Source organism: Daldinia loculata, assembly GCF_022478755.1.
Source record: "Daldinia loculata strain CBS 113971 unplaced genomic scaffold F4817scaffold_36, whole genome shotgun sequence".
Lineage (NCBI taxonomy): Eukaryota > Fungi > Ascomycota > Sordariomycetes > Xylariales > Hypoxylaceae > Daldinia > Daldinia loculata.
Window position 1 is genome coordinate 1 of NW_026054890.1, and position 20,923 is coordinate 20,923.

Below are 20,923 nucleotides of genomic sequence, written 5' to 3' on the forward strand. Positions count from 1 at the left end.
CCCCCTCGCGCGGCCCGGCAGCGGCGGCACAATGCTCTAGCTATTCTAGGCTATCCTTCATTAAGGTCTTTCTTTATTTATAAATTTTAAAAAAAAGATTAAAAAGAAAAACGTGTGGGATTCGAACCCGGCTTCCTATAGAAGTTATGTGGTGTTGTCCCGAAAGGGTTTAGTTTTGCACTTAAAAACATGTGACCTGTATGTGGCCTTGTATTGGCATATAGCCACTTAATGTAATTGGTTAAATTTTTAGCCTAAACCTGGTGCACAGGCCACCTTTTTCCCCAATCCTCTTATCTTTCCAAAAGCCTTTCTTATCAAAAGCCTTATCCTCTTATCGGCTTATCAAAGGCCTTATTTTTCTTATCAAAGATACGTACCGCCCAAAATATCCACACTAAAATTAGCTCAACGCTAGTCATGCAGCTAAAGCCTTAGCTCCATATCTCAGCCAATAAGAAGCCTGGGATCCAGACGCTAGTGGTGTGCACAGACGAATTGCCTAATTAGGAAATCCCTTCTTGGCCAAACACAACATCCCTCCTAAAAGTCGGGCATCCCTCCTAAAAGTCGGGCATTATGCAAGTCAAGCATCATCAGTCGAAAGCTCCCCACTTACACGCACTAACAAGGCTACAACTTAAACACTACATTCGCTCAGCTCGATCATCATAGCTCCAAATCGTACACCTCAGGATACTATCAGATGGCCCGTTGAAATGCGGTTGCCTATGCCGTCCCGCGCCCACAATGTCCGTTGAGATTTGGCCTCCCATCTCGCCGGCTGAGCTTAAAATCCAGGAAGATGCCACTCAGGTACGATCCCATCACCCCCCGTTCATTCATTACCTTGCTTCCAATCGTATCCCCCTTATTAGGCCCCAAATCCCAAGTTCCGTATATAAAATACTATGCTCCTCACCGAAGACGACTTCGTCCTCGTCCCCGTCCCCCCATACCACTCTCTTACAACTATATACTCACCACAGCGGCAACCTAAACAGGCCCGCGAGCTAACCTGGCTCCTAACCTCCCTGCGCGCGACCCTCGAGAAAATCAAGCGCGGCCTCGAGGACTGCTGCGCGCTACTAGCTCCCGCCGACTCAGCCGGCAGCACGCTCGTGCTAACAACGCCACGCAACGAGACCGTAAAGGGGCACACGACGCGTGTGGGGGCGCGCCTGGTGCGCGGCTTAGTCCATCTCAGGCTGCGAACTCTCCCACCACAAACTCTATCCCTCGACCCGTCCCGTCCCGTCCGTGTCCCCGCTCTAATCCGTCTCGACGCCCTTCTCTCGCTCTCGCTTGAGTTATGCCTCGCCCTCGAAAAACACCAGAACCAAACTACGCCCCCGCCCTCCGCGCCGTACATCGCCTCCGAATTGCGGCTGCTAGCACTACATATTGCAGAAGCAGCAGCGCTAGTCAGAGGGCCGCCTCAACCGCCTGCGCGCCCATCTACTAGTGCTTCTACAGCGAGCCATGAGGGGCCCGGACGCCAGCACCCGCCGGAGCAGAAAGTTCCTCTTGATACCGCGTGGACGACGAATTCGGTGTCACTAGGCCATTTCACGCCCCCGCTTAGTCGTAACCTATCCCTCTACATAACGATTCAAGAGGCCTGTCTGGTCATCTATTTGCGCGCCCTCGAACCCGCCGACGCACCCGTCAATTTCGGAACGAAACTTGCACTCGCTATTGGTACAACACGGCGTATTGAGCACGACGAAGCCGATCGCGTGTTCTCGTACCGATGTGACGAGTCGCGAATTGATGGTGGCACGTCCGCCCCTGAGCATCATGGTAGTCGTAGTGGTAGTAGCAACAGTGGTGAGGATAACGAGGGGACTAAGAAAGAAGTCGAGGTATATGTACGCGAGAAGGTGCGCGTTGAGAGCGCGGACCCTAGCCTCCTTTCGCTATCCGCAAAGTTGAGCGCTTTAGGCAATACGTTGGGGTTGGCGCGGCGTAATTTGGCCGCCGTTATGGAACAAGATTTGGAAGAATAAAGCGACACGAGGGAATCTGGTATCGCCGAATTGCCTCCTGCTAATATAATAGTACAGTTGAGCTATATGCATTAGGGGAAGATGAGCTAGAGTCTCACGAAATGAAAACGAATGACAGCAGCATTAGCTAATAAGGTAACACGTTTAAAATCACAAGACAATCAAATCGCGATAAACACTTAAAACTTTTTCTCGAGTTCGACTTCAGCTATGAGTTTGCCTCCAAAAAGAAAACTCGAATTGCTTCGTATTGGTATCAGTGAAATGTGACCATAGTCTTCAGGGCGTAATTTTCAGCTTCTCCAAGCTCTCATCATGAGTATCCCGATCTCGGCAGTAAAAAGTACAATCACTTTCGCAGGTGCCCTCACGCCAACGTGGCGGATCGACTACATAAAGAAACAATCGCCTCCAAACTCCAATTCTCCATATCAGATGCTTAGTTCGGTTTAAAAATCGGCTGATATTAACGCAATCGTCCTTCCTTCGTGGGAATTACGCCACGGGTGACCATGGCAGTGGGACAAGAATCCTTGACTTCATGGACTGGATTAGAGGAACAGTCTTATGGACCGTCTCGGCCCAGCCTTCTTGCTTCCAGCTCTCCTCTCGTCGAACTTTACGCTCCTCGAGGTTCGCAAATTGCCAAAGATGGTGGACTGTGTTCAGATCGCCGATCTGTACGAACCAAGCACCTACACCTTCCATGACTTGTCTTCGCGCCTTTAAGCCTCGTCGCCAGTGGGTTTCCCACTCCAGCAGGTTTCCAGGGTGAAGAGTGTACGAACGCAACTCGAATAAACCGCCCAATTGGCGTGGTGCAGTAGTTGGCCAGAACGAAAATTCCTGCATAATCGACGTGTTCTTAGACTTGATAAGTGTCTTGAGCTTTTTGTCGAATTCGGCGAAGTCGGGGTGGCGGGAGATGGAATTTAGGGACTGGTGGTATCCTTGGTAACGCTGATACTCCCAGATGTGAACTTAACATTTACGTGATTAGCATATTGTAACCAATTTTGTGAGGCAGAGGCGTAGCTTACCGAATGTATCACAATCTCCCACCTCGGTTCGCCAGCTTCCAACGAGATGAACCTTATTATCCTCCAAGGAAGCCATGCGCGGATACCATTGGCCAACCAACTGAACATACTCATCCACCTTGTCCGGCCGCACCTCGTGGAACACGATCGAGTGAACGTACTTGCCACGAGCCAGAACCGCGGAGAAACTTGCTTCGAGTTGAGCATCCAATTCGCGTCCCTCTTTTGTTCCGTAGATAACCCTGGATAGAAGATTATCGGGTCGCTCGGGTTCCTTAGTTGACACCTCCGCTCGCTTTCCTGTATGGGTGCTTAATGAGCCCAAGCCCTGGGAGGTTTCTCGGGCAGCAGACGAAGAATCATTAGTAGAAGAAGAATTTTTAGTGAACCTACTTGCTTCGCGCTCCTGGTGTGCTTTGACCAACTGCTCGCGGAACTCCTTCTGCTTCGAGTTGAACGAGTCGACACCCTCGGGTGTGATGTCGGCCAGTGTCGGCGTACGCTGGCTAGCAGCGGTGGAGCTGAACGCTCGAAGAGAACGCGGAGCTCCTGCCGCTGCTGCTCGCGCGAGACGTCGGGAAAACATAGCGATTGCTTGAGTTTGAGATATTTCTATGGGGGGTGTAAAAAGAATAAACAGGAACGTTTGGAGTGAGGGGGGAGTGAGGGGATTTGGTTACAGCAGGATTCGAGAATGAAGGCTACGATAAACTTGGTAACAGCGTCAAATTTGACGCAAGTCGATAAGAAAATGAGTGAAAGTGCTGAGGAACGCTAATGTCGAGATTGGTTGGTGATATGGACCATATCATATGGTCAAGCTACCTAGAAGTGTGGGAATGGTGTATCAGGTGTATCAGGTATGTATGAAGACCCCTGCACGGATATAGTGGTTTTTCGCGGGGAAGTCCAGATGAATTTAGTCCTCTAGGTAACAGGCAGTTATGGAGGTTCCGCGGAGCAGTTTGGATATCGAAAGGCAAAGCACAACTAGTCGGAGAGAAGAAGCAAGGTCGATGGTGGAGGGTAGCAAGCGGCAGGTAGGAAGTAGCGTTTACAATTAATTGGTTTAGGTAGGTACTTTACTCCCCCGCATCTGAATTCGGGGGGGAAGCTTTAAAGGTTGTAAGTTTATTCCAGTGCGATTTCCCCAGCTTTTGATGCCGCTGCTTAACAAATACGGAGATGATCTCTGAGATGTGTAACACTATGCAATGATGTCACTAGATTTGTCGGTCAATGGTTTGACCGTTGGCCGACAGCGGGGTACAAGATCTAAGTACTTCTTGCCTTAGGCATGCCGCATCAGTATTACATAACACAACTCGATAAGGCAACAATTAATCGCCAAGTTCCGGCTTAGCGGCAGAAGAAAACCACTCGCTTTACAACCTCAACCTCAACCATCTCCAATCTCGACGCCGTCTACCACTCGAATTCTCCGAATACACATTCAAGATGTCTTGGCTCGGTGTTACCCCCCTCAAGAAGTTCCCGGCGCCAGTTCGTACGTCAATTGACTCCGCAGCCCGGATTCGGATTGCATAATTCGCGACAGCTACTAACATATCGATAGTCCGGCCTTATGCCCCCTTCTTCGCCGCTGGTATGATAAACCACGATTGATATTATGCAAAAATTAGCATGCGCGAATAAGCACCTAACAGACGAACAGGCCTGATTATCGCTTACGGTGTCAACTCGGCGCAAAATGCCATGATGAAGTGTATGTGTTGATTATAGCCCCTAGAGGGAAGAGGGCAGAGGAGCAGAAATAATTGACAATGTCTCAACAGCCGACGAGTGGAAGAACGACCCCCGCAACCCGAACGCGAAGTCTGGTGGACACTAGAATGGAGGTGACAAACTTAGGGAACGCGACCAACTATCCCGAGCGAGAAGCATCATAGACGGTCGAGTCATTCCGATAGACGAGCAAGGCAGGACTGTATCATAAATTATGAGTTCGCGTTGAATCGAGAGTTATGTCCAGCAACCTATCCATTTGCGCCGCGGGCGAATGGCAACCCTAGACTTGGGATTTGTACGATCTGTGCTTATCACAATTTCAAGTACAGCCGCTGTCCTAGCAGGTTAACTAAATTCACCAGTTTGAAATACATGGCCAGCTTCAAACTTGGAGTTGCAAGTGTACCGTAATACCCATGCAAGTTTACTTATCGAACATCACCATTCTATCTAGCCCCTCGAGCCGACTAGTCTCTCGCTGTAGCAATTAGGTTAAAGGGAAATAGGCTTGGGAGCTCAGATTTTCAAAAGGAACTAACTTACACCATATTTCATCTATGATCCCGTATGTTAAAAAGGAGCAAACATTGTCAATTTGTTAGATAAACTTTTCTATACCAAGCCAATTAATTAATAAAAGTTCAAATATTCTTCCTCATATGATCGTGGCTGCATGACAAATAGATACCAGCCGTGTTCGGTCAATTCTGGACCGTCTCTTATCACGATACTCGTTCGCCGACTGGCTCATTCACTAAATTAACCTCGACATAGGTACATACATCTTATCAGACAACTTTACACATCTGAACCGACGAATAAGCAAGAATCCCATGCATTTACATAACTCTATAATATAAGCTATAACTAACATAACTCTATACCACTTCCATGAAACTTTTCATCCCACCCCATCCGCGCTCAATCCACTTTACATTAGCAACTTTCCCCCGTCACCAAACCCGGTCCCTCACCATGTCAAAACCGGCCGTACCCGGGGTCACACCAACCCAAACCAAGCCCTCAATCCCCAAAGGCAAAACGGAGCTGAAAATACTCATGCTCCACGGTTACACCCAATCCGGGCCTCTCTTCTCCTCTAAAACCAAAGCCCTCTCCAAACTCCTCATCAAAGCCCTATCCCCCGCGCCCTATAACCTGCACCCAACACTCATTTTCCCCACGGGCCCGTACCGCCTGCGTCCCTCCGATATCCCGGGGTACATCCCCTCGGAGCAAGACGAAGACGAGGAGGAATCCGACAACTGGGCCTGGTTCCGCAAGGACGTGGCGACGGGTGCGTATCGCGGGTTTGAGGAGGGAATGCGGAGTATTGCGACTGCGATTGCCGAAGCGGGCGGCATTGATGGTGTATGTGGATTTAGCCAGGGAGGAGCGGTAGCTGCGCTTGTGGCTGCAGCGTTGGAGCAACCGTATCGGGACCCGCCGTCTTCGTCCCATGTAGCATCCCCTTCGGACCCGGCCTCGCAACCTGACTGGTCCTGGGTGAGCGAGCTGCGCAGCGCGAACAATAACCAAGCGCTACGCTTCTCTGTCGTGTACTCTGGTTTCTACGCGCCGATAGACTCGCTGCGATGGCTATATGAGCCGCCTATCACGACGCCGACGCTGCATTTCCTAGGTAGCTTGGACACGGTTGTCGAGGAGAGCCGGAGCAAGGGTCTTGTGGACCGGTGTAAGGATCCTACGGTTATTGTGCATCCAGGGGGTCACTACGTTCCTGTTGCCAAGGACTGGGCTATGGCTTTGGCAGGCTGGTTGAGGCAGCGGTATGAGGACCCGGAGGTTGCGAGTAAACGGTCACTGTGAATAGGTAGGCAGGGTTACGCCGTTGGGGTCTAAAATTTAGAGGCTCTACAAAAGAGAGAAGACCTGGGATTAGAAATTAGATATGGGGGAATTACACGCACGACTACACGTATAGTAGAATCAAGACATAGAAGGCAAACCTGTTCTTCGCGGGCATTGTGTACCTCCTAATCTAAATATTATACATTCGCATGTTTTTGATGCAAACCTGTGCTGTGCTGTGCTGTGCTGTGCTGTGCAGTTCCTCTCGAAACCAAGTTCCTCTCCCGGCTCCGACAGAATTACTCCCCAAAACAGAGTCATAAGTCGTCTATCACGTCTTCTTCTTACCCTTCTTCTCCTTGCCTTCCTTCACGCCAGGCTGGATCCTCGCCATCATCTCTTCCTTGGTAATGAGATGATCTACACGTTCCAGTAAACCGAGCAGGCTCTTCATGTTGTGGCTCCACTCGTTGAGGACGTCATCGACATCTCTAGGCTTGGCGAAGCTGACTATACTTGCTGGCCGATCAATGCGGGCAAAGACCGTCTTGGAGCACACCAGTTCGCTAATATACTTCTCCGTCTCGTCCTCCGTCAGGTCGAGCAGCTGGGTCAGGCGCTTCATGCCGATGCGGGTGTAGTATTTCGCGATAACTCTAACATTGTGCTCGATAACCCGTTTGCGCAGATCCTGCCATCGCTGGTAGGCTTTCTCGTCGCCTGACTGGTTTGGACTTTCGTCGAAGATATCAGTCGCACAGAGATGAGGACCGTACTGCTTCGAAACCTCTGGCCATCGCATGAGCTCGTGTACTGTGAACAGCTTGAGAAGCGCCGCATCAACAGGGATTTGGGCGTTTCGAGGATCGCGGAGGATACGTTGAAGAAGATCATGTTGTTCGTTGTCGTGGGGAGCGAGTATGACGAAGTAGATGATGCGTTGCAAGACCTAATTACCATTAGCAAAAGTTACCTTGATAAACATATGGGGACAACGTACGGGTTGTAGTTTTGAGGGGTCCTCTTCGACAGCCTCGGTATCCAACACTTGTCTGTAATGCTTGCAGGCATCAAGATACCTGTCGTCGTGCTTCGCTAGAGTGATCTGTTGTTCATAATAGGCCAGCTTCAAGTCGGTGGTGTCGTCCTCTTGCTCGGGGGGAACCTCCTCCCCACGCTTCAGCTTCTCTTCGCGGTCCTTCTTCTCTTTCTCTAGTTGTTCCGCTGTCTTCTTCGGCTTTCGAGATAGATATTTGGTGCTGATCTTGCGGCTGAGAATGCTAGCTTGCGTCCAGTCGCCGTTCTCGATACATAATGCGACTTGGGCAAGTATGAACTCCGTCTTCTCCCGTCTATCCATTGAACCAAATGTTTCTACCTGCAATTCGCAGAGGATATCCATGGCGGACTTAAGATCTCCCTGCTCCTTCTTGATGTCCGACAGGATTTTAGTCACGCGAGCGCGCTCAACCTCGACGAAGATCTTGCCCTCGGTTACGGTGCGCAGGGTCTCAATTACTGATAGTTTAGTATCTAGATCCGGGGTAGCGTCGAGGAAGCCCATAACGGTCTGAACCATCTTGGTGATAGCTTGTTTAAGCTGGCCATGCTTCTTGGAGAGGACCAGGACCTGGTCGTTGAGTAAACTCCAGTTTCCGGCATTTTTACAGATCGTACATATCGCAACTAGAGTTCGGGATGTAGAGGCGAGATCGGAAGCCTGTAAAGTATTGTAGTTAGTGGTGCTGAACGATTACAGATTAGAGAGAATAGCTCACCTGTCGGGTTTGCTTCTCGAAAATGGTAAGCTTCTCGATAGCTGCTTGGATATCATTCTATAACTATGCATTAGCAACCTATATTCCAGTAATTCTAACCCGGATATGTGCACCTTGGCAAGCTTCTCTGCTTCGCTGATTTGTACGTCAGCTTCCTTACTGAAGTCCTTCTCGGGCTTCAGAGCTGCGTCCGCCATGATTTCCGAACTTTCTTCCTGATGTATAATCTAATCGGAGGAAATTGTAGTAATTTCGGAGCAATGTGTGAGGGCGGACTGTTGGCGGGTTATGTTTGATGTGTTAGATAGTTCGTGGTGGAATATTTAAGGCGATGATGATGGAGGGAAGCTTAATTAAGGCGGCTGCGAGGCGACGAAAGCTCGCGCTGCCTTGCACCAGTTGACCTTGAATTGAATTGGTCCAAGCTTAACGCTTGGTCAGCCTGATAACTAAAGTCACATGTAGATAAGCCGTTACAGGTCTCGCTGCGATATGTCCATATTCATTTATCCATCACAACTACATGCATATCCCATCATCAATCACATGGAAGTATGAAAGGCATGAAACTCTTAGTGACCGATCAGCTACTCATTAAATCTACCTAAACTCACAATATATTATCACCTTAAGTTATACTTATTTTCGCAAGCACTACCCCATCAACCAAACCTAAATGTAAAGCATCCGGGTTGATCCATCCGTCCCGTCTCATACGATAGCTACAGCATTCGCGGTGCTCGATATTCCTCCTATAAGTTCGTATTAGTTAACAACTCCGTTCTTATCCAAAACCCAGGCTACATACCTTTCACGTGGTTAGGAGCACTTGAGAGGAAGAATGTCCATTGTTTCCTCTCTACACATTTCTCTGCAAGTTTCTCAAGGTCCCAAAGCTCGCCGATGGGAACTCCCCAAAGTGCCAACAACTTCTCGTGAAGATAGTAATCTGTCATAAGGTAAATTGCATCAGTAATCCTCTTTTTCCCATGACTTTATCAACCGGAACTATCAATATACCTTTCTCAGATGGCCACGCTTCAAAGGCGGGATGGTCTCCAGCTACAGCCGAGAAGTAGGAGTCATGCAATAAGTCGAGAATCTCCTCACTCTGATCCACACCTATATAGCGCTGTTCATCATGAGGCCCGAATTTATTCTTCCCAAGGTGGTGAGGAGCCCTCTCCTCGTATGTAAGCGAATTTGCGTTCTTCAGAAATCCAGATCTGACGACTAGGATATCGCCAATCTGAATGTCGCCTCCTTGTGCGGCAGGTCTCAGATCGATTCCTTGCGACTCTGCCACGTTTACAAGGTCGCTGTGAGTAATTTTGAAGTTATCATAATATACTGGCTTGATATTTCTGGCTTCGGCCCAGCGACCATAGTCCAGAAGTAGACCTCTACCCGCAATGCCGTGCTTCGCCCACGCTTGCATGCCGCATTTTGTCGAAGCATTTTCACCTTGAATATCCTTGGCGGTGGTCTAGATGGCATGATTCAGACTGCGTGACATACGTAGCGGTTGCGGTGAATAAACTTACCCCATTATAGAAATACCCCGAAGGGATGTGGCAGAACTGCGCTGGGTTAACCACTGAGCTAATAAAGCCCGCCAGATACTCAGTCGAAACTTACATGACGAAACCCGTCCCATTGAGAAGTACTTTGAGGGTTCATGTCATAAAGGTCGTCAAATCCGATATTTCCCAGAGCATGAATAGAATGTTTAAAAACCTGCCGTTTATAGCAAGGTGGTGCGACCTGGTCGAATGGAAGACTATGTGTACGAATCAGTAAACAAGCATCTCTATACCTCAGACTAATCATTGCCTAAACTATATTCGAGACACTTTACTGACCCGAGAGGGATGACCTCTCCAGAAGAGACAGTTTCCAGTGCTTTCTTTACCCTTTCCGGCGTTTGCAGGTTTAATCTACCTAGCTTCAGATAGGGTTAGCTGGGTAGCTATTTTATGATCCATGGACTTGAAATAGGAGCCAACGAACTTCATCATCGCTTCCCCATATCCATGCCGCGTCTTCAGGCTGGCCAGATCTTGGCCGCAAGTCTTTTCTTAGTGGAAGCTCCATGCCAATTGATACCGGTGTAGTGTTTAATAAAAGTTGTACTAGAAATATAAATTACGAGGGGGATAATTGTTAATGACAAGATGTAATGTTGAACTAAGGTGATGATGGCATTACATTAGGCAGCGGGGAAATATAAGCCACTAGATATATCGGAGTAATGCAAACTATCATCATATCATGTTTACATATCCACCTATCATCCTTGCCGTTGAAGCTTCCCCTCATGGAACAGACACAAATTTGGAATGGCTTTCTGTACACCGGTGACGTTATACAATTGCAACATATGTGTGATTTATAATACAGTGCAGGTTGTGGAGGTTGGATTCGTTGTCCTCCAATAGATTTGGGATAAGATATATCCGCATTCTTCTACGACTATACTCAATAAAAGAATCTTATCGTCTTTGCTAACATTCCTGAGTTATGCCATCATATAATAGCCTAACAAAGTTTGAGGTGATAATATATAGTAAAAGCTCTCTGGGACTACTTCACAGGTACCTAGGTATTTATTAAGTTATGGTATTGACTCAACCCATCGACCCAGAAAGTCTACGTAAGAAGTAAGGCGCATATGATCACTTGATTAACTCGGATATCTTTTATTCAACTCTATATGAGATAAGCATATATTTATTACGATATAGAATTATATCAAATTTATTCTACTAAACTGAGCAGTTCAACATAGGTAGAGAACCTCCCCTCTACTAATGCAAATCCGCCATCGGTATGACACGCACAGCAACAAATAATATTATGAAATAAAAGGGCAAAGTTTCAGCAACAGGTACCTATCTCGTAAATCAATCTCAGCTTTGCAATTTTACATCAACACTGATTGGTGTGGACCTACACATTAATATCCAACCTATAGTGAAAAAGTCAGTATGATTTCTTATGTTATTATGCCTGATTTCTAGGACAATATTATGGAATGAGGCATTAATTAACTATAACTATTACCTGTATATTGCCGTCAATAATCCCTTTACTTTTAACACCTTCGGTATTCCCTCGTCTGTATGTAATCATTATTAACCACATCAATAGGACCCTTTTTAGACGTTATCGCCCCGGCATCATTTGTCTTATACGGACATAAAGCAACCTTTAAACTATGGAGTGCGTAGAATTAACTTTGAGATCCTTGGCGAGAATTGATCTTTGTTCCTCGAGTGTGTCATGAAGGGTTGTATTCCAAATTAGGGTTATGGTCAAGTACGTTCTATTCCATGCTACTGCGGTTGAAGGCCTGGTGTTATGATAATCTCTCTTACTGGGTTGGATAGATCTAGGGTCACCCATGACTATCAGGTACCTTAAAACTTCATATACTGGTCACTAACAAAACAGGCTTAAATCAAAGGGGGAGAGAGAAAATCTATGTTGTAATCCCGAAACTTGTTCTACTGAAGATGTATTATTATTACCCATTTGACACTATGGTAACGGATATGGAAGAAGCGCTAAAACACTCCCTTTACCTGAATTTTCATCCCACTTATCGGCATCGGATAAAGGGTTCGTTTGATCTTTCAAGCCCCAAAGACAGGTATTTAATAACACTATTTCTCCTAAAGTTCTAAAATTTGATAGCAGAAAATTCTAGGGCGCCTACCTAAGATATCTAGGTACACAATCTTCAAAGAAAATAGCTTTCCAGTGGTACGGCCCACATCAGTATCTAAGGCATCGACTATTAGACGCCATCGTGGACGCTAACAAGATTAGGGCAACCCCAGCAAACATTCTATATAACCTATCTTTTTGCTAAATTATTTTCATCAACTCACCTAAACACAATCCGAATTGGTGTAGTGGCTAACATTTGGTGCTCTCATGGTTCATAACTGATAACTTGACAGATCCGCCAAGCCCGGGGTTCGATTCCCCGATTCGGAGTTCTTTTTATGTTCTGATCTTACTACCCCTTTTTACTCTAAGTGAAAAGCCTTCAGTAGACATACTTTGCATATGGCGTATCTCTGTCGGCCCTAGACAATCCCAAAATATTAGTAGGTGATAGTGTTAAGTTCGCCCATTGATAAGGGGATGTTTACATCACCCATGACAACGTTAGCCACATGCCTAAGATATATTTCCTCAATCGCGCATAAGTGCCTACCTACTTGGAACACTTATTCTAACGATCTCTAGTTGAATATTTTCGACCCTTTTCCTTCATTTTTCTTTTTATTAAAATAACAATTGCAACAAGCATGATAAAGCCTCGACGTTTAAACATATTCGATTGTGCGCAGACCAGGCTCTTCACGTCGAGTCTACCCGACGACGTATGGTTAACCTAGACAAGTCCGAAACAATTCACGTATTTATAATAAAGGGCTTGTCCCCTCTACCAACTCTCGACAGTGCGAGAGGTTACCGCTGACTTCCACCACCCTTGCTCATGGCCTACCTCCCATGGTAAGTGAGCTTTTGGCTAAGTTATTTATATCCCTTGTAAGAGAGGTGAGCCACTACCTATGCCAAAGGAACGCTCCTCTCGAGAGCATATTTTGCGGAATATAATATTAGAAATAGATAGGGGGTTTATTGCTTCTGTTGTGATATCTCTAAACAAGACTAGCCATAAATCTTTTATAAAAAAGGGAATTAAAAAACAAAACCAGCAAACTACTGATTGTGCGTCTATTACATATGAGAACCTAAACAATTAAAATAAACATATCGAGCCTGGAGCCTAAATCCCGGAAGCTATCATATGCCCAGGTTTTCGGTCTTATTATACGGAGATCCCGTGTCCGGAAAACAACCACCAACCGGAGAACCTCTCGGCCTTGTATCTTCCCTCCCGGTAATTTCTTCCGAATCCCAACTCACATATTGAGTCAGTTTTCGTCACTTCCCAAGTAAGTGCTTAGTCCCATATGGTGCTACAAGGCCAATAGTCTGCTCTGAACAACCCATCACAAGACTACAACTACTTATAAGTTGGTCGACAATCCAAGTGTTGTGCAACAAAGTGCAAGATCGTGAATCAGAAAACTTTCCTCACACAAAGACGGCCACGAAACGATGTGGTTGTTTTTTAACAAATACATCCGACAAATCTTCTATTTAATTTTATCTCTCCCCAGCCTTGTTCTTTCAACATCGACATCCTCATAGGTTATGCCATATACACTCTTGATCGTCCAAATTACCTTTGAACTGCTCACCCATCAAAGCTTCTAAACAAGGAGATCCAATACAACTCGTTCGTCTTTCAACTGCAAAATCGACAGCCAAGATGTGTCGACTCGAGCACTGGCTTTGCTGCATATGCGAGGACGCTTATGTCGCCCTTAACTTCTTCTGTGGGGATGTGGCTCCTGGAGCACCAGCCTGTTCGAACACGACCCGTTACGAGCGACATATTGTAGCACGCTACTGTTACTTCTGTTCTAACGTAAATCATCGCGGTGCCCCTGTGATGTCAAGGACCAAAGAATACCTCGAGAATCTCGCGAGTCTGGAAGGCATGATTCGTGTGGCGGCCAGACCAGACCGAGACGATGTTACTGTTTCGGTATTTAGCAACTGGCTAATGGGGTTCAATGGCCCGACAAGCATCCGCCCTTTCAAGGCAGGTCATCCGGCAATACATAGCAATTCCACGAAAGACCACTTCGCACGCAACCTTTCACCACCACAAAAGGTAGCCTCTTTCATCCTTACTTCATCTGAAATATCTCGGGCTAGCGCGTTCAACTATCAAACTGCAATCCTGTCGAACTTGACGGCTCAGCCATGTTTTCGACCTCCTGTACCGATCCCTGAACAAGGCCTTGTGGGCGGCCAGCCTGGTCGTAGAACCGACAAGGGAACCCGTCGCTGGTCAAATAGGACACATAGGATGATGTCTGCCGAGATGGACCAGCAAGACTCGTCATCTTCTCACCCAAATCCATCTCATACATCACCAAGGGATGCTGTATATGCTTCTTGGGAGGACAGCAATGAGTCCCGGGATGCTGCCAAGCCAGATATCACTATGCCCAACGAAAAGCATTTGCCTGTATCTCTTACTCCGGCCACTCCCGCCAATATCGATGTTCTTGCGACAGCATCCAGCAATGACTTAAAAGGCAAGCAAATTGTGACCCCGCTGGCCTCTGCTCCAACTTTCGCAGGTAATGACACAAAACCTGCTACTGATACTGTAGACCGCGTTGGGCAGCCTGTTGTCATGAGCTATACAACCGTGGCTTCCAGCACCCCGACTGCTTCGGTAGTATCCAACATTGATACCACTAAGGGTAACAGAACCGACAAGCAGGAGGGCGGGAAACTCCCCGAAATCCAAAGGCCCACCCGATCACCCGCTGTTGTCCCGGTGATTCCTCTTGTTCCTATCGTTACAGCTAAGATTCCTCGAGCGCCTGTTACATCCCGAATCGCATCTATCCCAGGAGCTGTTGCTACTCCGATCGTGACTTCGACTGTGGCCCCGACTCAGACGAAAGCTAAAACTGCGACTCCAGCACCAATTAGTCCACAACAAGTCGTCGTCGTATCAGCCAAGGTAAACGTTGAGAAGGCCAAGGCTAGTACTGCCAAATATGCCACTCCTAAGGACACCGCAGCTTCTCAACGTGAGGAGGATGAGCAAAATGCACCTGTGCTACCCGAGACACAGAAGAAGCCCCTCCTCTATAGCCAGGCAATTGCTACCGGTGCCTCATCCGGGGCTATTCCTACCGGCCCCCGCGGTCACTCCATAGACCACTCTAAGAGCCAGGACGAGCCGAAGAAGAAGGATCTCGTCCAGAAGGGATCGAAGAATTCACGCCCGAAGAGTAAGGGGCAGAAGCAAAAACGTGGACAAAAGAAACAGCAGGAAGGCACGCAAGAACTGGAGCCTAAGCCGGCGCCTAAACCGGAGCCCAGACCGGAGCCAAAGTCGGGACAAGAGCTGGAGCACCATCAATTCCGACTACCAAGCCTATCCTATCGAGATGCCCTTAAAGGCAGTCCGAAAAGCAACACTCTGCCCAGCTCGTCCTAACTGAATTTACCTCCATCTTGACTCCGAACAAGGGGGAATAGAGGCCAGATCAGCATAACCAAGCTCTTAAGGCGGAAAACACAGCAGGTATAACCTATCTGGACTCTGGACAATTACCTCCGAGGAAGGTGGATTTGATGCGATGATATATGGATCATGCTATGATCTTCTCTCGCATCGTCTGCAAGTCCTAGGCCACTAGAACATTTTCGTACGGCGTTGTGGAGTTCTACGAGTATTTTTACGCAGGGACCTCTCTCGAGTCTCGACTTGTTTATTTGTTTGTGTTTGTTTGTTATCGTACTCGGATTTTTGAAAGGGGGGCAAGGACGGATGGAGCTTTTGTTCCGGTCGATATTATTTTTATTGTTTTTGTTTGATGTATGGGAGGAGTAAGAAATGAGACGAAATAGGATAGGAAAAATACTACAAGTGGAGAGGTTGGCTATTACTATGAAGCCATGTCGTCCACGTTGTTGGAACTTAGCATTTGCACTACAAACATAATGAAAAAGTTTTTATGATTTCTCATCCCAACTTAGGTACCTAATTAGCCGTATATTTTGCCATGTAAGTATTCGTTATGCCACCCTAACTTAGATATCACAAACCAGGCTGTCATAGATGTAGTAAAACCTTCTAGAGTTGGCCGAGAGTAAGAAAAGACTATCGCGTCTTGTCCCCGTTTTGTCTCTAGTAAGAGACTTCTGCACGGCTTAGTCTCATAGCTTATAAATGAGACCGATACCTCACGGCGTTGAGCATATACTTTGCCACAGGACCATATAATGCATATAAGTCTAAACGGGACAGTTGTTGACTACGCCACCTGAGGCGTGTCTCGGGATAGAGGCGAATATAACACGTGTAGCGTAGTCGCGTTTCATCCTGAATGCCCCGTTTGCGGCCTAGCATTAGACACCTGTCGAAACACTAGGCAGACAAACCAAGGTAGGGCTGGTTGTGAAACATATAGTTACAATATCCAGCCATCGATAGAAGCCGACAGTCAAGCCATAAATGCTCCGGAGTCCGGGCTATCATGGCAAACAATTATCAGGGATGCGACATAGATACGTGGCGCAAGAGTGGCAGAGTGGCTGGCAAGATGGGGAAATATTCGTATTCGCGTTGCCTCCTGAAGAATTCTGCCTCGTATTTCTAAGGGTCTCTATGGGAATCCCGTAGATTCGCATCTAGCCTCGCAAGTTGTCGTTGTAAAGTGGCAAAAGGAGTGGAAACAAAGTGGAACCTTACCTAACGAAGCCGGAATTGAGCTTAGGTCATGTGACAGGGGTAGCTTCAGCCACAGTGGACAGCTGCCACATTATGGCTTATGATTCGGCTGTGAATAAGACAGGGGAACAAGGGGGCGATGGTTGGTGCGAGAAGAGTGGCGAATATTCTCGAACAAGTCTCCCCCAACTTTCGACGGCGTCAGCGGCGGATTCGCGGGTGAGGCCTATTCCGAGCGGAGATTGGCGCGCTGGCGAGACCTCGAGGCTACATACTTATCAGCTCGGGTTCGCCTAGCTGCCTAACCAAATGCGATATGCGACGCCATTCCTTAGAATAATGCTTGCTCTGCATAGCGGAGCGGAAGAAGCTTAAGATAGCTCACCCTCATAGCTACCAAACGATATCAGCATGTCACTATGATCGAGCTGAAGGGAATGATACTCATGTTCAAGAGCCGCCGTGGCGAAACGAAATGTGTGTTGTTATTCAAAGGGTTGATGAGAAGACAATTCGGCCCTTTCTTAAGGTCGCGATCTCTAGTTTGGCTAGCTATGGCTCCCAGCTCGATATCAGCTTTAGCCCAGCTCATTAAGCTTCGCGACCTAGTGATCCCCTAAATCTACTTAATCCTAGACCGCGCCCAGGTAGCCAGGCAGCCCAGGCAAATACTAATAAATTATCGAGGAGTATGATCCGAGCATTAGGACGTTAATATGTGGATACCTCCACACCTGCTCACCGACACGGGTCCTAAGAGGCCGGATGATCTGCTAGGCGCGATCTTAGGTTACCTATAACCGAGGCCACAAAGTAGGGATAGTTAGTGAAGGCAAGAAAGTAATGACGGAAGATATGCCTAATATTGATCAAAAGTTATAAGGTAACAACGCATCCAATGTCGTATTGAGACGAAACAATCTCGATGACTTTGGTAAAGGGCCGCGTGCGGATGAATCGGGATCGAAAAACGGTCAGTCCTCGTACCGAATTCGACGCTGGTAGTGCGCATGCAGACGAGGAGGAAGCCTTCACTTTCTAAGAGGAAAAAGGATTGCGAGCTTGAATGTGGACATCGTTTGCTATATCTGTTGTCTACCTATCTATCTGAGGGGGCTAAATGCTCCTAGCTTCGCATTTACACCAGCCGGTTCGAAGCCGCCATTCGATTAGCTATAGCCCCGGCCGTTTGGCTATGGCGGAGCGCGGGAACACGATCCTTACGGTTGCACTCGGCGGGACGGTTGGGCATGAAGCTGACTCCTAAGTTGCAGGCCAGAATGGTGGCTAAAGAAAGGAACATCTAGTGTGGGTAATGGGAATTATACACATGCAGCGTACACATATATGCTTCTCATGCGGATCGTGGGGATCGTGTGGGAACATCCCGAGAGGCCAAGATGCGTAGACGTAGAAGTGGGGGATTTGATCGTTCGCTCGAAACATTTGTTGCCCCTTTTCTTTACTATGGCGTGCCTCCCAAGAGAGGGGTGCCTCGAAGGAAACAGTTTGATTATCAATAATTCAGCGAGCTTATTTGCATCGCAGGCGCCACCGTGTCGGTATTAGCGGGTCAAATAGAATGTCTCACGGTATGTAGATGCAGGATATTGGCCATTTGCTTATCCGCGAACAACCCTGTGGCATATTAGTACCTACGTTAGGTACCTACGCCAAAGAGAGCCCCCCAAAACGGTGACGGATCTGTAAGGCTGTCGTCGCATCCTCTTACTGATCGTCACCTAGTTACTACCTAGCAATAGCAGATAAGCGTCATGGACAATAATCAGGAGGTTTAACGACAACCCTAGAACGTTCTCTCATGGATTGTCCGAGCACGAGCTTATTCAAGTTCGAATTCGCTCATGTAGAGAGGAAGATCGGTCGAATTGATCTAGAATCTACGAGCATCACGTAAAGGCGGTCGAAGCCCAAGGGAAAAAATGCTGTTCGCTGGGACCACTAACAAGGTAAGCGTTGCAGATCCATATTGGCCTATCACATGTGTTACGGAGCATTTGCTCCGGCTCACCATAGAGCAGTAGTATGCCCCCGTTTAGCTGTATGCTGGATTAGACAAGCACAAAAAATTAGGAAGGATAGGCAGAGTGTAAACAGAACTGCTAGAGTAAACAGAAATGAGAAACTCTAGAAATGAGAAACTCTCTTGTACATTTCTCGGGGTTGTCTGTTACGTATCCCCATGACCAGTAATTGCCACAGGGGGGGGTTCATTAGCAGCATATCAGTGGTCAAATGTGCTTTTTTGGTTCGGTGGTGGCGATTCTATAGTCGTATTACAATACTCTTATGGACGTTTGTGTCCTATTTCTGTACTCGAAAGCCACACCAACATTTAATGAGCCACGTTTATACGGATGATATGCAACAGTTGTCGTCGAGACTTTCGTCCTTCCAGGGACTTTCCATATTCAGGTGTTCTTTGCAATTCGGGGCAAAGACCCAGCTTGCAACTTTAATGTGCACTGAGCACACCGCGGAGTGCCCTGTCTGCGGGAAACAATATCTCGTCTATGTCGAATTCTGCAAAGACTATCATCCTCCATTGTTACGGTGCCCTAGGGGAATAGCTGAAGAGAGCGAAGATATGCAAGAAGGAAGATGTCCCAGTCCAGTTTGTCCTTACAGTCGCACCGGCGGTTGCAGTGTCAGTTAACACAGGGTATGCGCATCTTCGACAAGCCGGTATTTCCAGTTTGGGAGAGCACCCCCGGTCGAACCTATGCAATTAGAGCTTCTCCCCCCCAGTACCGACCTCGACAATTTGGTCAATTCCCTGATACTCTGGCACCTCAAAATCATATTTCTTAGCAATTGCCGGAGAGACAAAGCTGCGGGGTACGTCAGTCAAGAGGCTTTCTCATACTGTAAGAAGACCCTTACCGGCCGCCTACAAAATGACGTCCTTTGAAATGTTTGACCAGTGGCTTGGGAGCTGTCAGGCTGATCAAGAAATCAGGGCTGAACTTGCTTCCCAGGCCGGATTCCGGTGGTCCAGTTTCAATATTCCAAGATGATGGTGCGTCAACGGAGGTTACAGGAAGCTTAGTGTCCTCTAAAGCACGGATCACCGCAGGAAAGGGCTCGCGAACCTCGCCCGAGAAGCTGAACCCTTGCTCATAGATGAGTCTAGTATATTCAAAGTACGACCATAATTACTTACCGAAAACGGCATCCACAATATGATCCGTCGATTTAATAGCCGCTAGGAAATCTTCCACGAACGGCACCTCGAGGTCTTCTAGCTGTTTAGCGAGTCGCTATTTGGAAGAGTTTACGATCAGTATCTCGGACGCTAGATTAAATCGTCTGAGCAGAACCAAACACGATATATACGCGCTGTAGCCCACGACTTAAAGGGTTGATATAGACAAGTCTAGGTGTATAGGGGCAGTGATGAAATAGAGCGGTTAAGAACGTGGCTAAGGGTCATTATGACTTGACCGAGACGGAGAAATCAGAGGGTACATGCGAATCAGTTCCGGGGTGGTAATAGTGCTGGGAGGTTTCAAAGACAGCATGCGATATCCTGCGTACCTGGTAGAGCTCGTTTTTGCTTTGTTTTGGATAGTAAATAGCCGGCCGATACCCATAATGACGAAGATGACGAGCTGCAACGAGCCCATCGCCACCTTTAACATATTAGAAATCTTGACTATGCAGTTCAACGGAGTTGCTAACCGTTATTACCAGGACCGCAAGCTACAAGCACTCTGTTGCCTTTACTCTGGGGGTGAACCCGGTACACTGTACAGCAGCCATTAGATACCGGTTGACAAGTAATCAGCCAAGTTAAAGCGCGTGCCAACTTGTGAGACTGCTAATCCGGCAAGCTCCATGAGCTGATCAAGCGAAAAGGCACCGGTGCTCATAAGCTCTTTATCTAGAGCTGCTGCGGCCTTCGCCGATAAGGTCTAAAATGGTGTAAGTCAATTTCCAACTTTGATATATTGATATGCCACTTAGCTTACTTTGATTGCCATGGTTATTATTATACTGTATATATAATGTTGAGAAGTTGATAGTTATGAGGTTTACCAATTTAAACTACCTAAAATCAAAAAGGTTGGGAAGTTACTTGAGAAAGGAGGAGTTTGAGAGTTTAGGAATTTAGCTAGTCAAACTGATCGACTGACATCACCGGGGGAAGCTGTGATCTTAATTGGC

The 20,923-nt window shown here is 47.3% G+C and overlaps 9 protein-coding genes and 1 non-coding gene across 10 annotated transcripts; 6 read left to right on the forward strand and 4 right to left on the reverse strand.

Moving 5' to 3' along the window:
* The first annotated feature begins 509 nt into the window (after nt 1-509).
* On the forward strand, nt 510-2,199 carry F4817DRAFT_342157 (RAVE subunit 2/Rogdi). Its single transcript, XM_049303876.1, has 2 exons — nt 510-816; nt 1,005-2,199. Exons 1-2 carry the CDS (start codon nt 751-753, stop codon nt 2,007-2,009), a joined length of 1,071 nt encoding a protein of 356 aa, XP_049157486.1. The 5' UTR covers nt 510-750; the 3' UTR covers nt 2,010-2,199.
* On the reverse strand, nt 2,200-4,231 carry F4817DRAFT_342161 (NIPSNAP-domain-containing protein). The gene is made up of 2 exons (XM_049303877.1): nt 3,050-4,231; nt 2,200-2,989 (listed from the first exon to the last, which is right to left on the reverse strand). Exons 1-2 carry the CDS (start codon nt 3,633-3,635, stop codon nt 2,505-2,507), a joined length of 1,071 nt encoding a protein of 356 aa, XP_049157487.1. The 5' UTR covers nt 3,636-4,231; the 3' UTR covers nt 2,200-2,504.
* On the forward strand, nt 4,232-5,570 carry F4817DRAFT_342164 (ATPase, F0 complex, subunit J). The gene is made up of 4 exons (XM_049303878.1): nt 4,232-4,556; nt 4,626-4,655; nt 4,725-4,775; nt 4,846-5,570. The coding sequence occupies exons 1-4, from the start codon at nt 4,508-4,510 to the stop codon at nt 4,899-4,901; spliced, it is 186 nt and encodes a 61-aa protein (XP_049157488.1). The 5' UTR covers nt 4,232-4,507; the 3' UTR covers nt 4,902-5,570.
* Nucleotides 5,571-6,886, forward strand: F4817DRAFT_342167 (serine hydrolase-domain-containing protein). The gene has a single exon (XM_049303879.1). The coding sequence runs from the start codon at nt 5,690-5,692 to the stop codon at nt 6,626-6,628; it is 939 nt and encodes a 312-aa protein (XP_049157489.1). The 5' UTR covers nt 5,571-5,689; the 3' UTR covers nt 6,629-6,886.
* On the reverse strand, nt 6,840-8,778 carry F4817DRAFT_342168 (PCI domain-containing protein). The gene is made up of 4 exons (XM_049303880.1): nt 8,502-8,778; nt 8,389-8,445; nt 7,611-8,330; nt 6,840-7,559 (listed from the first exon to the last, which is right to left on the reverse strand). Exons 1-4 carry the CDS (start codon nt 8,583-8,585, stop codon nt 6,942-6,944), a joined length of 1,479 nt encoding a protein of 492 aa, XP_049157490.1. The 5' UTR covers nt 8,586-8,778; the 3' UTR covers nt 6,840-6,941.
* Nucleotides 8,779-8,939: 161 nt separating this feature from the next.
* On the reverse strand, nt 8,940-10,793 carry F4817DRAFT_342170 (uncharacterized protein). The gene is made up of 7 exons (XM_049303881.1): nt 10,399-10,793; nt 10,251-10,333; nt 10,027-10,168; nt 9,933-9,968; nt 9,409-9,874; nt 9,197-9,337; nt 8,940-9,140 (listed from the first exon to the last, which is right to left on the reverse strand). Exons 1-7 carry the CDS (start codon nt 10,480-10,482, stop codon nt 9,100-9,102), a joined length of 993 nt encoding a protein of 330 aa, XP_049157491.1. The 5' UTR covers nt 10,483-10,793; the 3' UTR covers nt 8,940-9,099.
* Nucleotides 10,794-12,291: 1,498 nt separating this feature from the next.
* On the forward strand, nt 12,292-12,390 carry F4817DRAFT_t109. Its single transcript has one exon. It is a non-coding gene; the product is annotated as a tRNA-Glu (tRNA).
* A 1,351-nt stretch (nt 12,391-13,741) lies between these two features.
* Nucleotides 13,742-15,499, forward strand: F4817DRAFT_366375 (uncharacterized protein; the record flags this gene model as incomplete). Its single annotated transcript, XM_049306977.1, has 1 exon — nt 13,742-15,499. One exon carries the CDS (start codon nt 13,742-13,744, stop codon nt 15,497-15,499), a length of 1,758 nt encoding a protein of 585 aa, XP_049157492.1.
* Nucleotides 15,500-18,662: 3,163 nt separating this feature from the next.
* F4817DRAFT_161329 (uncharacterized protein) lies at nt 18,663-19,978 on the forward strand. Its single transcript, XM_049298088.1, has 3 exons — nt 18,663-18,705; nt 18,778-19,450; nt 19,770-19,978. Exon 2 carries the CDS (start codon nt 18,939-18,941, stop codon nt 19,410-19,412), a length of 474 nt encoding a protein of 157 aa, XP_049157493.1. The 5' UTR covers nt 18,663-18,705; nt 18,778-18,938; the 3' UTR covers nt 19,413-19,450; nt 19,770-19,978.
* On the reverse strand, nt 19,449-20,893 carry F4817DRAFT_161225 (YjeF N-terminal domain-like protein). Its single transcript, XM_049298087.1, has 7 exons — nt 20,728-20,893; nt 20,562-20,670; nt 20,438-20,503; nt 20,294-20,388; nt 19,920-20,016; nt 19,640-19,868; nt 19,449-19,587 (listed from the first exon to the last, which is right to left on the reverse strand). Exons 1-7 carry the CDS (start codon nt 20,737-20,739, stop codon nt 19,485-19,487), a joined length of 711 nt encoding a protein of 236 aa, XP_049157494.1. The 5' UTR covers nt 20,740-20,893; the 3' UTR covers nt 19,449-19,484.
* Between the last annotated feature and the right edge of the window lie 30 nt (nt 20,894-20,923).

Coding starts and splice junctions, on each gene's coding strand:
- F4817DRAFT_342168 (XM_049303880.1), bottom strand. CDS start 8,585: ATGGCGGACGCAGCTCTGAAGCCCGAGAAGGACTTCAGTAAGGAAGCT. Junction 8,446..8,501: donor AAGCAGAGAAGCTTGCCAAG/GTGCACATATCC, acceptor GCATAGTTATAG/AATGATATCCAAGCAGCTAT. Junction 7,560..7,610: donor ACCCCTCAAAACTACAACCC/GTACGTTGTCCC, acceptor AATGGTAATTAG/GTCTTGCAACGCATCATCTA.
- F4817DRAFT_161329 (XM_049298088.1), top strand. CDS start 18,939: ATGACCAGTAATTGCCACAGGGGGGGGTTCATTAGCAGCATATCAGTG.
- F4817DRAFT_342164 (XM_049303878.1), top strand. CDS start 4,508: ATGTCTTGGCTCGGTGTTACCCCCCTCAAGAAGTTCCCGGCGCCAGTT. Junction 4,557..4,625: donor GAAGTTCCCGGCGCCAGTTC/GTACGTCAATTG, acceptor ACATATCGATAG/TCCGGCCTTATGCCCCCTTC. Junction 4,776..4,845: donor GCAAAATGCCATGATGAAGT/GTATGTGTTGAT, acceptor ATGTCTCAACAG/CCGACGAGTGGAAGAACGAC.
- F4817DRAFT_342167 (XM_049303879.1), top strand. CDS start 5,690: ATGAAACTTTTCATCCCACCCCATCCGCGCTCAATCCACTTTACATTA.
- F4817DRAFT_342161 (XM_049303877.1), bottom strand. CDS start 3,635: ATGTTTTCCCGACGTCTCGCGCGAGCAGCAGCGGCAGGAGCTCCGCGT. Junction 2,990..3,049: donor GGGAGATTGTGATACATTCG/GTAAGCTACGCC, acceptor GTAAATGTTAAG/TTCACATCTGGGAGTATCAG.
- F4817DRAFT_161225 (XM_049298087.1), bottom strand. Junction 20,504..20,561: donor ATTAGCAGTCTCACAAGTTG/GCACGCGCTTTA, acceptor GCTGCTGTACAG/TGTACCGGGTTCACCCCCAG. Junction 20,389..20,437: donor TTGCGGTCCTGGTAATAACG/GTTAGCAACTCC, acceptor AATATGTTAAAG/GTGGCGATGGGCTCGTTGCA.
- F4817DRAFT_342157 (XM_049303876.1), top strand. CDS start 751: ATGTCCGTTGAGATTTGGCCTCCCATCTCGCCGGCTGAGCTTAAAATC. Junction 817..1,004: donor TCCAGGAAGATGCCACTCAG/GTACGATCCCAT, acceptor CAACCTAAACAG/GCCCGCGAGCTAACCTGGCT.
- F4817DRAFT_342170 (XM_049303881.1), bottom strand. CDS start 10,482: ATGGAGCTTCCACTAAGAAAAGACTTGCGGCCAAGATCTGGCCAGCCT. Junction 10,334..10,398: donor TATGGGGAAGCGATGATGAA/GTTCGTTGGCTC, acceptor CCCTATCTGAAG/CTAGGTAGATTAAACCTGCA. Junction 9,141..9,196: donor TGCTCCTAACCACGTGAAAG/GTATGTAGCCTG, acceptor ACGAACTTATAG/GAGGAATATCGAGCACCGCG.